Below are 15,869 nucleotides of genomic sequence, written 5' to 3'. Positions count from 1 at the left end.
CAATCAGTAACGGACTTCACGGGTGAGTTCTGCGCCACCACTCCCAACTGTTTGCTGATTGGCTAAATACTGAGAGAACCGAGCTCGAGGCTTTTGCCAGACGATGTGCGGAGCCAAAATCTTTGGGTGGAGTACATTGGATGGCGCCGCCAGGCTACTCTGATTTAGTCAGGCCACGCACTCCTAGTGACGCAACACCTTCGACGTTACTTCTAGTCAGGCCTCCCACCCACTCTACCCTCCCATCAACTCCACCCACTTTGTCGGACACCAGTCAACCAGTAGCAAACCTAGGGAGGCGGGTCAACCATGCCACTTGAGAAACGTTAATTGTTATGGTCTTGATCAGACCAAGTCTCGAAGAGATTTAAAAGTCGATGATAGTCGATGATAGTCGATGATAATCAGGCTACCTCTGACCTATCCTCTTTGAAGGCATGGTGTGTGAGAAGGGCATCCAGATCCTTCTCACCATCGTGGGTGCCTTCGCATCCTTCGGCCTGATGACGGTGGCGATCGGCACGGACTACTGGCTGTACTCGCGTGCCACCATCTGCAACAGTACGGCCAACGTCTCGGCGGATGACCCGCACAACAAGGACAAGAAGGACCCCGGCGCCCTCACGCACTCGGGCCTCTGGAGGATCTGCTGCCTGGAAGGTCAGACTTCCACTTTTGCACTTCTCTACACTTTGTGTGCGTTCCAATATGCGACCTTGCGGGTCTGTCTGTCTGTCTGTCTATCTGTTTGTTTATCTGTCTGTTTGTTACCTCCGCCAAGGAGGTAATGTTTTCGGTCGCGTTGGTTTGTCTGTTTGTTTGTTTGTTTGTTTGTTTGTTTGTCAGCAGAGTAACTCAAAAACTAATCTACGGAATTTGACGAAACTTTCTGGAGTTGTTGCTATGACCCAAGGAACAAGTGATTAAATTTTGGTGGTGATTCGGATCACGAACCGGAAACAGGATTTAAAAAAATATTCTTCACGATTGCAAGCCTAGAAATCTAGACACCCCTAGTAACCGCAAAATAAATTGCAGGGCGAATTTTGACATTTAAGTTTCTAACTCCACAAAAAGAGGGCAGAAAGACTTAGAATTGAAATAGGGTGACAGTCAAATGTTCTATCAAACAGCTTCCTTGGCAGGGGGTCTGCACTCTCTGAGTGCATTTCTAGTTTTTGTCTGTTTTACGCATTTGATCAGGGTACATATGGGAATAGTGTATAGCAAGTGTGCAATACATTGTGTGTGTGTGTGCGCGTGCGTGTGAGTGTGTGTGTGCGTGCATGCGTGTGTGTGATTGTGTGGTGCATGCGTGTGTCAAATGTATTTTGCACTTTCACTCATTGTAGCCTCTTTGTGCAGATGGGTTCGCCGGCGGGCCTATTAACTACTTGCTGAAAATGCTCAACTACATCACAACAACATAGCTATGACATTACTGAGAACCTTAAGTAACAGATTAAGACATAGCCATTACAATTTTGGTGACAGTAAGGTTATAACATAGGGCTCTGTCCTAAGGGGTTAATGAAGTCACGCGCTCTGTGTAGGATCTGCTGTCTGTACGGTCAGCCTTCCACTTTCGCTTCACCACTTTTGTGTCACACACTCCATCAGGGTAGATCGGAGGATGTACAGTACATCGTCAGTGTAAATTACATCTGCATTTTGCCTTTCATGATCACTCACTGTAATCTAGTTATACACATGGGTCTATGGAGAATCTGCTGTCTGGAGGTTCAGTAGGCTTATACAGGGGTTCCCAAACTCCACCATGACAAGGCCCCCCCATGTACCGGTAGATTCTAGCCAAGGTCCCCCTTACATGGCTCGTGCCACACATGCAACCCCTGTGCAACCCCTTTCATCACAACCCTAATCTACTGTAGGTCACTATAAGTGCCCCACTGAGATATATCAAATAATATCAATGATACATGTAATAGTAATGCTCAGAAATGCAATAGATTATTAAAAGGCAGTGCCTAACTAATGGTAATAATGTTGGACTTATTTTTGGTTTATTTTGGTGCACCCTAGTTATTCGATATTTTCAATTATTTTATTTTGTTGTTTTATACTTTCCCTGCCAACCTGCTGCGGCCCCCCTTGTACCCCTTTATGGCCCCCCAGGGGTTTCCGCCCCCCACTTTGGAAACCACTGGGATAGTATAATTCAGGGGTGGGGAACCTATGTCTCGATGGCCATTTGCGGCCCTTGAAGCCATTTTATCCGGCCCCCTACATAATTTTGATGTTATGCAGCTTCACATGAAATGTGACATATTTTGTAAAGGAGTCTTAGAAATTCCATTTGCAATACAATTAAGCTATATTCAGAGGACCTAGAGAAGATGGGGTCTGTTGTAAAGTTGGGTGCCTTCAATAAAGGCCTGAAGTGCAGGGGAAATCCGGGTTTGTGTTCATAGTATGGCCCTTGGAGGACTTTTACGGCCCTTGGACTAATTTGAAGTGGCCCTTCGAATGAAAAAGGTTCCCCACCCCTGGTATAATTGAACAACCGGAAGATTTTTTTTTCAGGCAAGTTGCTCCAGAGTCTCACCATAGGAGATGATCATGGCTGGGCCATGGATCTGTCCACCAATCACAATGCTCTTCCTGTGTGGCGAGTATTTTTTTTTCAGTCTGTGTAGCAAGTCCTTAGAGCGGGCTTAGCATGGTGATGACTAGCCTGATTATCATCGACTTTGAAATCTCGATTCGAGAAGCAACGCTGCATGGCTGCGCTGGCCGCGCTGGCCTTTTACTATGTGCAGTTTAACAGTTTGAATGTCAACCATTGATTACACAGTTTTGGCTGTGGTGCAACCCCAGACTACACGTGATGTAGTTTGGTTTGAGAGACTAGAGGGTTGGCTTCACATTTGCCGCTGTACTTTTTGCCTGCTTCACATATTCCAGCAGGATAGATGGAAGCATTTACAGCAGTGGTTCTCAACTGGAACAGTCTTGGGACCCACCATTTTCCACTTTCATTCGGTCGCGACCCAATTTTTTTAGCGTTCAAGTCTACTCAAAATGTAACCAAGACTCGAATGACTGGTTGCACGCTATCTATCTCGCATAAACATTCAGATTGTATCTATGACAACAGATGACACAGAGTTCACTAGCCTATCAAAATAAAAGTTGTAAATTGTTGCAGAAAAAGTTGGATTTTTTTTATTTTAGAATTACTTTTTTTTCACACCAAGGCTCCGCGACCCACCCACGACCCTTCCGCGACCCACGTTTGGGTCGCGACCCACCAGTTGAGAAACACTGATTTACAGTACATCACAGGCTCACAAAGCGGCCTGTGGTCCATGTGAAATACCGCATCTGCATTTTGCATTTCATAAACACATTCCATTACATTTAGCTGATGCTTTTCATCCGAATCAACTTACAGTTATTTAGACGCAGGGCATTGGTTACAGTCCCTGGAGCAATATGGGGTTAGGTGCCTTGCTCTAGGGCACCTCAGCCATGAATGGAGGTGTAGGGAGAAGTAAGGGTGGGATTCGAACCTGCAACCCTCTTATCTTAAGTCCACCTCCCTAACCACGATGAAAAATACTCGGCCTCTGTGGCTAGTGGTTTTCCCGAGTCACTAGCCATTCAGGTATTCCACTAGCCACTGATTATATATATATATATATATTTTTTTTTTTTTTTTTCTTTATCATGCATACGTCTAACCTCAGAAGATGAGTGTATAGCTTTCTACATGGAAGGAGGCTATATCAAGCAAATAGAACCTGAGTTACTGAGCTTTTTCTTGAACTTAAATGCAAACAATTGATACAGAAGGGGCAAACAATAGAATATATGCAACTATGATGCGTATGTCATACCAAGGAATAAGCTGCCAGCCAAATTGGCTAGTGACATGTATTACTGAAAGTATTACTAGCCACAGCCAAGTTTTACCAGCATTTGGCCGGTTGGCTGGTGCCAGTGTTCAAGCCCTGCTGCCGTGGCTCAAGCGGCTGGGCACTGCGCTGCTGCACTGGCGACACGGGTTAGATTCTGGCCTGGGTCCTTTGCCGGTCCTTTCCTGTTTCTCTCTCCCCACTCACTCCCTGTGTTTCTCTACTGGCCTATCTCAAAATAAATGCATAGAAAGGCCAAAAAACATCTTTAGAAAGAAAAATACCCACTGTAATGAAGTCAGTCATGTACCAGAAGAAGCGCATACAGCTATAGGGAACAGCTAGGGAACAGACTCTCAATGTAGACAAGTGAAATATCTTTATGCTTTGTCAAACGTTTTAAAATCATAATGCGTAAAAAAAAAGTGATATTTTTGCTTGTCAGTGTTGCATTCATGTTGAACATGATTGTTGGGATATTCTCAGTTTGTGTTTTGTATGTGTTCTGTCATTCATTACTTCATTACCTTCAAAGTCTTATGGACAGATGAAGCTTATGTGCCTGGTGTTATGTGTTAGACAATTCTTTTGTCCATTGATATTGCTAGATTTTGCATTACGTAATAGTTTGTCTGCTAATGCTGCTAGAAATCCACGGGACAGCAAATGCATCTATTAGCCATACAGATGAACAGTGTTACTAACATGTTACTAACCTGTTACTAGCATGGTAGCTGTTAGCTGTTAATCTTTGGATTTCCCATTTATGTTCCTTTTTGTCCGCAACCCCTCTTCAGTACCTCCATCTCATTTGGTTAACTTTATTAAAGTTGTTGATCCAAATTACGGTAGGCCTACCAAAACTATTTCAGACAAGTAGAGGCAGATGTTCAACCAAATTTTACATTTTACATTTTACTAAGCTTAAGCCTCGATCCAAATGCTCAGTCAGTAGTGCCATGCTTTATAAGACCTGCATCTAATCATGGCATTGGCACCATCATCCCCTAAACTACCTATATGTCATAAGACCTGCATCTGGCCTTACTGTGTTTACTTGCCAAGCCTATGAAGGACGAAGGCCGTGTTGTGTTATACGTTTCATGTGTGCCTTGGAAAATTCGTATCGAAGCCAAAGCCACGCTCCTGTGTTTGAAGTGGGGTGTAGGAGAGCCGTCCTGGGACTGCTTAAGCACCTCGCCCACTATCTCCGCACAAAACCATCACCAGTCACTGTGCTGCTGGTCATTGTGCAAAGCTAATTTGTCCTTATGCCTAAGCCGCCGAATAACAAAGCACTCAATTAGAGATAAGGGTGGCCTTTGAGCACCACAGTGCTGCACTAATCCATCAGCTCAACCCTCCTTCCTGCTCCTTCTCTTTCTTTCTCTTGCCTTTCTTTCTTCCTCTCACCATCTCCTTCTCTCTTTCTTCCTCTCACCATCTCATTTTCTCTCTCTCTCTCTCTCTCTCTCTCTCTCTCTCTCTCTCTCTCTCTCTCTCTCTCTCTCTCTCTCTCTCTCCTTGATGAGGGCATAGCAGTCGTGCATTCTTGGCACAGTCTAGAGGTCAAGTAATCCTTGACGTCTGCAGCGTATTGAGCCAAGATGGAGTCTCAGCGACTGCGCAATGAAGAGCAGGTGGAGTGGACACCGGAGAAACGGCGGCCATTTTGGGTCTACATATTTGATGATTTGTTCAACAGCATCTCTAGCATCCTGCAGCAGTAGCTGAAGTTAATCAGATGAATCAGTTTGCTGTGGTTATTGACATGGAGGCGTTACAACAGTAGATTGAGTGACACAATTCCACTCCCTACTCATTTCAATTGATCTCAGCACTCCATGCTAGGATAGAGATTTTTTTTTACATTCAATTTTCAAAATGGTGTTTCAAGGGGCTCGTTGCCTTCATGAAATTAGGTGCCACGCGCCACATTACACAGCCCAACTCAGTTACAGTTGAGCACACAGGGCCCATCCAGAGGTGTAGTGTTCTATTGTATTGACTTGAGAGCTGAAAACACTCCTCTGGGAAACGTTAGGCCTAATCATCAGAATGAATGACAGTGCCAAATGAAAATCTTTTGAATATTACATAGATGAAATGCCGTGAGAAACTACCTTGTGTGATTGGCCAAAGCTACTTCTCCCAGTCCTGGCCCCCTGATTGGTAATGCACAGACACTGTGGGCTTGATGACTTAGTTGGTCAGTGTTGATTTCAGACGTTGGTTGAATTTGGATCCAATGATGAGGACACTATTCAAAACAATGTTTTTTTGCAAACATAAGCCAACATGATTGCAAACACACAAAAAGTAAAAGTATAATTATTAACTCCTTGATTTGTAATAATGTGTGATCAATAATCAGGGCCTTGGGTAAGCTGTGTGAGTACAGAAGCAAGAGTTCTGTGTCTGGCTGACTTGGGCTTTGATGAATCTGGTTGGTTTTACAGCAGTAGCTCGTTTGATTTCAGGCCAAAAACTGCTGCGCCCAGAAATATCAGGCACACTTTCTCCTCTGGGCCGAGTTGACTCTTCTGCCTCTTGTGCCTTTCCCATCCTTGCCTGTTTCACCCCCCTTTTTCCTTTCTCTATCCCTCTCTCCCTCCATTCCACCCCTGTCCACTCCCTCTTTCCCTCACAGACCAATCTCCATGAGAGAGGCAAAGATAAAGAGACAGAGAAATCAAATAAAAACAGCTATTATGAAATGAAAGACAAGCGACGCCCCGGCCTCCTGCATCTGTCGAACTCTCCATCCGTCTGTCTCATCACTCCATCCCTCAACACCAGTCATGTTCGTTCGTTCGTCCGTCCGTCAGTTCAGTCCATTCGTCCATCTGTCCATCTGTGTGTCCGCTGTTAGACCCTCAGGTCTCGAGTGGGTAGCTATCCATCTGCCTGCATGCCTCCAGGGACCCTGCTGTGTAACCTTGCGTGTGCAATTGCGTGTGTGTGTACGTGTTTGTACATGCGTGTGTGTGTGTGTGTGTGTGTGTGTGTGTGTGTGTGTGTGTGTGTGTGTGTGTGTGTGTGTGTGTGTGTGTGTGTGTGTGTGTGTGTGTGTGTGTGTGTGTGTGTGTGTGTGTGTGCGTGCGCACCTATGCGTGTGCATCTGATTGCGTGCGTTCGTGAATGTGTGTGCGTGAATGTGTGTGCGTATGTGTATACGTGTGCGTGTATGTGTGAATTTGTGCATGTGTTTGTATTAATTTGTGTGTGTGTGTGTGTGTGTGTGTGTGTGTGTGTGTGTGTGTGTGTGTGTGTGTGTGTGTGTGTGTGTGTGTGTGTGTGTGTGTGTTTGTGTGTGTGTGTGTATCTGATTGTTCCAAGTGTGTACTAGTGTGTACGCAGTACGTGTCTGTGTGTTAATCCAAGTGTGTGCATGTCTGTGCGTGTGAGAGAGGCAGGGTGAGAGTCTGAGGATATGCCATACACTTAACTCAGCTTGTGATGTATTGTAAATCCAATAAGCATCTTCCCTCTGCTCTGCTCTCCTCTCTGCGTTCCTCTCCTCTGCTTTCCTCTCCTCTCCTCTCCTCTGCTCTGCTCTCATCTTCTCTCTCCTCTCCTCTCCTCTCCTCTTCTCTTCTCTTCTCTTCTCTTCTCTTCTCTTCTCTTCTCTTCTCTTCTCTTCTCTTCTCTTCTCTTCTCTTCGCTCTGCTCTGCTCTGCTCTGTTCTGTTCTGCTCTGCTCTCCTCTCCTCTGCTCTGCTGTCTCCCCCATGCAGGAGTGAAAAGGGGAGTGTGCTCGCAGATCAATCACTTCCCGGAGGATGCTGACTTTGACCACGACGGCGCTGAATATGTTTTGCGTAAGACAGCCTTCTACTGTATCTCACCAGCGCAGCACCATGCAGAATTGTTCAAGTCTTCCATGCATATTATCTATTACTATAAGCTTGTTGTTAGCAAAATGATAATGACCATCTCTGGATCTCAAATGTGCACTTTGGTTACTATGTTTCAGTGCGTAAATACAGTTTTTCTCGATTGCTTACACACAATTTTCAGAATCAGTTCTCAAATTTTCAAAACTCTACACACAAATCCCCAAAACTCACACACAACGGGCAAAACTCCTCATACCCCTGAAAAATGCACGTCTTGTCTCAAAACAATGAACTCTCTTCTAAAAAGGCAATTTTGTTCTCAAATGACACACACAAGCAGTCATTTTAATCCACACTAATATGAGCCATTGAACACTAATGGTCATTTGGTAAAACACTATACTCAGCTTGACACACAGTAAAAACTTATTTTGTTCAGTGTTCCACTTACTGAAGAGGGTATCTTTCTGTTGTAAAACACTGAAATATTGTTTTCAGACTGACATCGAAAAAAATTGCGCTAATTTGCTGTAAAATATTGGGTAACCACATGAAAGTGATCTCTTGTATTACATATTTTGAGGATCAAAAACTAAACAAATGTGTGTTCTCACTGCTTCCACTCATGTTTTCATCAACATCACATGCAATGTGTGTCCTTATGGGGTGATGATTTCAGATTGTAAACAGGTATGAAGAGAGTTTGCCCATGTGATGAGGAGGTGAACATAGTATGGCAGTTGATTGTAGTATTTTGAATGACAGTGTGTTCCATGCGACAACCAGGAATTATCTTCATGAAAATTGTGTCTAATCCAGAGAATTGTGTGTGGTGTTATGAAAAGAGTGTGTTTTAAAACTGAAATATGAGTGTAAAGAAGGAATAGTGTTTATTGTTCAGTGACATTGGTTAGGGGAGTTGGGAAATGGGTGAGATGTTTCCAGAATTGTGTGTGAAGTACCAGAAATTGTGTGGAGGCAATCGAGAAAAACTGTAATATGCCATACACACTGAAACATGAACACTGAAGTGCACAAGGGCACCATTTGAGATACAGCACAAGTCTTAATACTTAACACTTGCTTTACAGTTTTTCTCGATTGCCTACACACAATTTTCGGAATCGGTCTTCGAATTCTCAAAACTCTACACACAAATCTCCAAACCTCACACACAACGGGCCAAACTCTTCACTACCTCTGAAAAATGCACGTCTTGTCTCAAAACAATGTACTCTCTTCTAAAAACCTAATTTTGTCGTCAAATGACACACACAGACAGTCACTACAATACACATTTGCAGACCCATTAAAACACTGTTGGGCACAGGGTAAAACTAATTTCTCCCAGTAACTTGGGCTTTTTTTGGTCTGGATTGCATGGATACTGTGACATAAGTTGGAAAAACTTCATTCCCACAACACACAAACAGAAACAGAAAGATTTGTATGTCTTTTTCACAAAAACAACACAAAGATAAACCCCACTGCATTTGGCAGTACAAAAAACCTATTACATTACTGTATAGCCTATTGCTATGGAAAAAAAAACTCTATACTCAACTTGAAACACAGTAGAAACTTATTTTCTTCAGTGTTCTACTTACTAAAGAGGGTATTTGTCTGTAGTAAAATACAGAAATATTGCTTTTAGACTCGGAGTACACAGATGTGTATATATTTTACATATTTTTCTGACATTTAAAAATTGCACTAATTTATTGTAAAATATTGGGTAACCACATGAAAGTTATGTCTTGTATAACATATTTTTGAGTTCAAAAACTAAACAAATGGGTTTTCTCCTTGTATCCACTCATTTTTCATCAATATGACATGCAATGTGTGTCGTTATGGGGTGATGATTTCAGATTGTAAACCGGTATGAAGAGAGTTTCCCCATGTGATGAGGAAGTGAACATAGTATGGCAGTTGATTGTAGTGTTGTGAATGACAGTGTGTTCCATGAGAAACCCAGTGTTTTTCTTTATGAAAATTGAGTGTAATCCAGAGAATTGTGTGTAATGGTGTGAAAAGAGTGTGTTTTAAAACTGGAATTTGAGTGTTAAGTAGGAATTGTGTTTAGTGTTCAGTGACATTGGTTAGGGGAGTTGGGAAATGGGTGAGATGTTCCGAGAATTGTGTGTGAAGTACCAGAACTTGTGTGGAGGCAATCGAGAAAAACTGTAATGTCATAGCAATGTGAGAGTCGAATCGCCAGCGATCTGCACCAATCGTCTGCACCAAAACGTTTATAAATATACATGGGTTCTAAATTTTGTTTATAACCTGACTGCGCGAACCTAGCTGCGCACAACTCAACCTCTGATTGTTGGAAACCACTGTCGGTCAAAAAATTAGCTCACGTGGTTGGCTGCCAGTGTCTTGCCCCTCCTCATAACATCGTGTTGATGAACACTGAGAACCCATGTATACTAACATATCAGAGTAACCTAAAATCTCTTGTCCATAGACCAGTTTAAACAGGTCACATCCATAAAATGGATACTGTATGTAAAAATGCAAAACTGCAATTTATTATTGCACAAGATTGATAGATTAAGTAGCATAGATGTGAATGGTGATGCATGAAGTTGCATTGCATGACACATCCGGTTTATGTTCAGTGCAGCAGAAACTATGGCTATGTATTATTCACTCTTCAGTGTTCACCGATTGCTCCAAAGTCTTGTTTTCAACCCGGCGTTATAATGCTTTATCACACAAACACGGACATGCAAATACAAACTAGGTACTGTATTTACAATACACAAACACTCAACCATACCATCCCCCACAAACAACCCCCCCACACTCACACGCACACACACACCAAAACTAGGTCTGTTGTGTTTAGTGCGTGGGACACTTTGTGTACACCGGATGGCATTTGGGTGGTATTTAGTTGGCATTTCCCATCTCAGGCACAGGAGTCCGGGTTCTGCACAGCAAGGGCCAGGACAGTCCACAGAGGAATGTTAATAACTTCCAGTGTATTCTACCGCTAAGGCGTTTTTTTTTTTTTTTTTAATCTGAAGATGTTATGTTTTAATTATTCAGCCTCAGATAGTTCTGTGGTAATTAATTCCCTTCAGCCAGACAGACACGCTGGGAACGTGAAGACCTATTCATTAACCTTCTTTCAGTCAGTGTTTTGGTCTGCCTCTCTCAACCACTTTTCTGCTTACGGTACTTTATCTCAATCGCCGTGCCTTGTATTTATCTTGCAACTATTCCCGTCTCACACCCAACCAAGCCTCAATATATGATAGCAAAGGTACGAGCCTGATCTCGAAGGAATTGCGTCCAATTTCTCACGCAAACCAAACATCCTAAATTTTCCCTGTTGTCTAGCACATAGATGGCTTCTGATTGGCCTAGCTGTGCCCTTCCCAAAACCATCCTTAAATTTAACCTGTCAGTAATGCAATGTTTCTGAGTTTGCAAATTGTGCCCTTCCCAAAACCATCCCTAAAGCTAACCTGTCACAGACAGCTGCATGACCACTGCGCATGTGTGTCAAAGGGGATGTGTCGTAATCTGGACGCGATTTCAGTATTTGGTTTGCGTGAGAAAATAGACGCAATTCCTTCGAAATCCTGTAAAAGGTACTCCCCCCCTTTGTGTCGCATCATGGCACAAAAGGCAAAGGTATGCCCTCTATGTCACACCTTGAGACAAACAAAACACCACTGTGGTAATCATTTTTCAGTGATGTAGAGGTTTAGGTCTAAGTATTCTGGCCTTTTGCACCATGATTCAACGCACAAGAGGAACATTTGCCAACATGTGTGTGCATGGCTCTAAATTACCTTTTTTCATAACCAGCCAAATGGCTAGTAGATGTTAATCTTACTAGCCAAACACACACTCGCTAATGGGTCAAAGTGGTTAGTATGTTGGCATTTTCTACCTGCCAAATTGGAATTTCACCAGCATTTGGCCGGTTGGCAGGTGTTAATTTAGAGTCCTGTGTGTGTGTGTATTGAAGTATGGGCATAAGTACACTACATAACCAAAAGTATTCACTAAACTGCCTTGACTCACATATGAACTTAACAGCCATCCCATTCCTAACTCATTATCATACTGAACCCTATGGACCGATATCATATTGAACCCTATGGGTTAGGAACGGGATGGCAGTTAAGTGCATACGTGAGTCAAGGCAGGTTAGCGAATACTATTGGTAAAAAGTCTTTTTAGTTTTCACCAAATCTTGAATTATGGTGCAAAACGCCAGGTTGCTTAGGCCTCAACATCACTGAAACATGTTTATCACAGTGATGGCGTTTTGCTTGAAGGTGTGACATAGTACATAGATGATAGAGTACATATCCTTTGCATCATGTGGAAGCATTTGGTGAGTGTGACACTGGGTTTCTTGCAACCTGCTTATGGTACCTGCTCTGAGTACCTCCTCATGTTTCTGTCCCTTTTCTCCCAACCCTTCTGCTCCTCCCCATTTGTCATCCTACCGACTGTATTCCCCTGACTTGCTCCTTCATGATGAGGGATCCTCTCCGCTCTTTACCCTCAAATATCTCCATTTCTCTCTCTCTCTCCCCCATTTCTCTCTCTCTCTCCTCCCATCTCCCTCTCTCCCCCCCCCTCTCTCTCTCTGCAGGGGTGGTCAGGGCCTCCAACATCTTCCCTATCCTCAGTGCCATCCTGCTGCTCATGGGGGGTGTGTGTATAGCTGCTAGTCGCTTCTACAAGAGCAAGAGGAACATCATCCTGGGAGCTGGGATTCTCTTTGTGGCTGCAGGTACAGTACAGTCATTTGTTGGTTTTGCTGCCTTTGGGTGCACAGCAAACTCGTTCCTCCAGTCAATTCCAGTTGCTTGTGGCTTCTTGATGCAAGGTTTAATATTATTGATGGTTGAAGTATTACCGCGCAAAATACACCAAGCGCGACATGAGCGACTCCAGCAATGGAAGTAATTGACTTTGTATTGAGCCGCTGGTGAGAAAAGAGACAGGGGTCAACTAGGGACGATTTGAGCGACTTGGGCGACAGTTTGTAGTTGGACTTGATCGAATATTATGCAAATGAGCCATGATGCAGTAGTCCGTTTCTCGAAAGAGTCTTTGCTATCGTCGTTAGCAAAGTCCTTCGTACGAGCGACTCAACTCTCTCTTGACAGCGACGCTCACCACTAAATCCAAGGGAACGGTAAGACGGTCTTAAGACGGTCTTAAGACGGTTAGCAACGACAATAATCGAGAAACAGACCCCTGGTCAGCGACAGCCGCCACAGACAATTGGAATATCGGAACGCTTGCATTCTGCTTTTAACTCATTGAGTGCCAGCCATTTTCAAATTCAGACCGGGGGGTTGCCTGTTTTTTTCAACATTTGAGTGATTTTTCAAGAGCCATAAAAAATTGAGCTCTTCGTCCATGTGAACAACAAACATACCAGATCAACGTGTTAGGCCCCACCCCCCATACAAAAATGCAATTAACTTGATATCAAGTCTTTGGCACTGTGCCATACATTCTGAAAAGACTCGTTTTCAAGTCCATGGCACTCAAAGAGCTACCGGACATACTTGCTTAGTCACATAGTCGCTTCCATCACGCATATCGCTCCTGCTGCACACTCCAGCTCTGTCGCTTAACTCGCCGCCGTCTGTGTATGCGCCTGGTTAGACTTTCATCAATGTATACTAGGCCTACTACTATTACTATTACTACTACCACTACTACTACTACCACCACCACCACCACCACCACCACCACTACTACTACTACTACTACCACTACTACTACTACTACTACCACTACTACAGAATTGAAATCAGCATCTGTTGTCTTTCATGGTTTCTCAAGATCAGTATGTCAGCAATCATCGTTGGGTATTATATTGTCTGCTGTTGTGTATATGTTTGTTATTCTTTATTCTGATCTCTCTACTCTGAAGTCCTCACCCTAAAAACAGAAGTTTGTGAAGGTCTTCAGAATGTGAGTGTGAGCATTAGCCTTACCTTGGAAGAGGCGTTCACAAACACTGGGGCACTGCTCATAGAAAGTCCTCCATCACATCATTACTACTTAAACAAAGGACACCCCAAGTACAATACACCAGCTGCACCACCCTTGCAGACGATACCCCGTGCTCAGTTTAGTCCAGTTTGGGCTCTGCACAATCTTTCTTTAGATTTTAGAACATGACCTCAGCATAATGACTTAGCGTGACTCTTTTCTTTTTACTGCTCTTCCTCCTCCCGGGCCCTAGGCTTGAGCAACATCATCGGCGTGATCGTGTACATCTCGGCCGCGTTGGGGGACATCTCGCCCAAGAAGGACGAGGACAAGAAGTGGCAATACTCGTACGGCTGGAGCTTCTACTTCGGCGGGCTGTCCTTCATCCTGGCCGAGATGGTGGGCGTGCTGGCGGTCAACATCTACATCGAGAAGAACAAGGAGCTGCGCTGCCGCTCACGCACCGACATCTTCAAGAGCACCACGCACGCCATGCTGCGGCTGCCCAGCTACCGGTTCCGGCGCCGCTCCCGCTCCAGCTCGCGCTCCACCGACCCCTCGCGCTCCCGGGACCCCTCGCCCGTCGGAGCGCCGGGCGGCAAGAACTTCGGCATGCCCCCCTCCGCCCTCATGTCCCAGGGCCCCATGTCCGTGTCCACGCTGCCCAACCCGCACTCACGCTCCCACACCGCCCTGCCCGGCGGCGACATCTCCCTCTACACCCTGTCGCGCGACCCCAAGATGGGGGGGCTGGGCGGCCTCGGGGGCCCCCCCCTGTACGGCACGGTGGACCGGGCCACACTCTACCAGCTCCACAACTGCTTCCCCAAGGACGGCGGCGGGGGAGGGGGCAACATGATGATGAGCGGCACCCTGCCCTCCCTCAAGACCGCGGGGGTCCAGAATTCCTCCAATTCCAATGCCCCGCTTTCCAACTCCATCCCCTCCTCTCAGCCTCCACCATTCTCTACCTCCACTGTGGAGCGGGAAAGGGGGATGGGAACGCTGGATAGGCTCGGAAAGGGGGATAGGGAGAGCAACTCCAACACCTTGAACAGGAAGACAACACCTGTTTAGAGGCCAGAGCCAAGAGATAAAGGTAGGAATGGGTGATGATGGATGGTGGCAACCAGAAATGGTGGAATGAGAGCTGGAGAGGGATGCGCGGGCATCGGGATCAGGGAATATGGAGGGAGAGAGGGAAAAGGTGGAATGGAGTGATTCATTCCTCCTTTTATCCTTACAACCATGCCATTTCAGAAAAATGAAAATGACTAATAACCAAGTGATAACAACAACAACAACAAAAAAGCAACAACAATGAGTTTCACCTTATAGTTATTTTGGTATTTGTGCTACAAATTATTTATTTTTCAATGCAATTAAAATAATAATTATAGTAATCATGGGATACTGTGAAATTGAGACCTTTTTGTTATTTATTATTGGTTATTGGTTGCACTAACATTGCTAGTTTAATAATAATAAAAAAAATGGACGGGCGTCCTGATTTGAAATTGTTGTTGTGATTATTATTTATGGTTATTAGTTGCTAGGATTTTTTGTTTGGAATGACTCTAGTTTTTGAAACTTTTGATTTCTGAGGACATCAACTGTGACTTTCTAACACAGAGACACATGGGCTGCAATTGTGTCACTGGCTCTCCAGCATGTGTGTATAAAATGTGTGCAAGAATGAGCGTATTATTATTATTATTATAATTATAATTATTATTATTATTTGAAGAGGCTTTTGTTTAAATTACTTTCTTTTCTACCCTTTGATAACATGCAGTTTAGTCTTGTGTGTATAATGTATATTGTCTTCCAAAACCGTGAACGGAATGATGAAATTATTGATGGACTGAAACTTCTGACCAACCAAGCGTTGAGCTGATTATGAATTTTATATAAACCCACATCAGTATTATTTTTATTATGACCACGGGTGGCAGATGTAGCTGCAGAGTCTTCTTGTGTTTTGGGGGCATTAACAGAATTCAGAGATATATTTGTACAAAGTCACGAAGGGACGACAGTGTTTGTCACATAAAACTGCCCTCAAGAGAGAGAACTTAATCAACCTTTCAATTCAAGTAGTAGCCTCATTTTCAAAACAAACAAAGAAAAAAAATCTATGGAGCAAAAAAAAATAATCTTGCTAA

At 44.0% G+C, this 15,869-nt stretch overlaps 1 protein-coding gene across 1 annotated transcript; it reads left to right on the top strand.

Moving 5' to 3' along the window:
- Positions 1 to 435: 435 nt before the first annotated feature.
- Positions 436 to 15,005, top strand: cacng8b (calcium channel, voltage-dependent, gamma subunit 8b). The gene is made up of 4 exons (XM_063198028.1): positions 436 to 660; positions 7,615 to 7,698; positions 12,344 to 12,484; positions 13,958 to 15,005. Exons 1-4 carry the CDS (start codon positions 438 to 440, stop codon positions 14,779 to 14,781), a joined length of 1,272 nt encoding a protein of 423 aa, XP_063054098.1. The 5' UTR covers positions 436 to 437; the 3' UTR covers positions 14,782 to 15,005.
- Positions 15,006 to 15,869: the final 864 nt, after the last annotated feature.

This window comes from Engraulis encrasicolus, chromosome 5 (assembly GCF_034702125.1).
Source record: "Engraulis encrasicolus isolate BLACKSEA-1 chromosome 5, IST_EnEncr_1.0, whole genome shotgun sequence".
Classification (NCBI taxonomy): Eukaryota; Metazoa; Chordata; class Actinopteri; order Clupeiformes; family Engraulidae; genus Engraulis; species Engraulis encrasicolus.
Note: the sequence above shows the minus strand (reverse complement) of the source record. Positions and strands in the feature narration are given on the sequence as shown.

Excerpts from the sequence above, each read along its gene's own strand:
- cacng8b (XM_063198028.1), top strand. The coding sequence starts at position 438 with ATGGTGTGTGAGAAGGGCATCCAGATCCTTCTCACCATCGTGGGTGCC. Across the intron at positions 661-7,614 it reads GAGGATCTGCTGCCTGGAAG|GAGTGAAAAGGGGAGTGTGC; the intron begins GTCAGACTTCCA and ends TCCCCCATGCAG. Across the intron at positions 7,699-12,343 it reads CGGCGCTGAATATGTTTTGC|GGGTGGTCAGGGCCTCCAAC; the intron begins GTAAGACAGCCT and ends CTCTCTCTGCAG.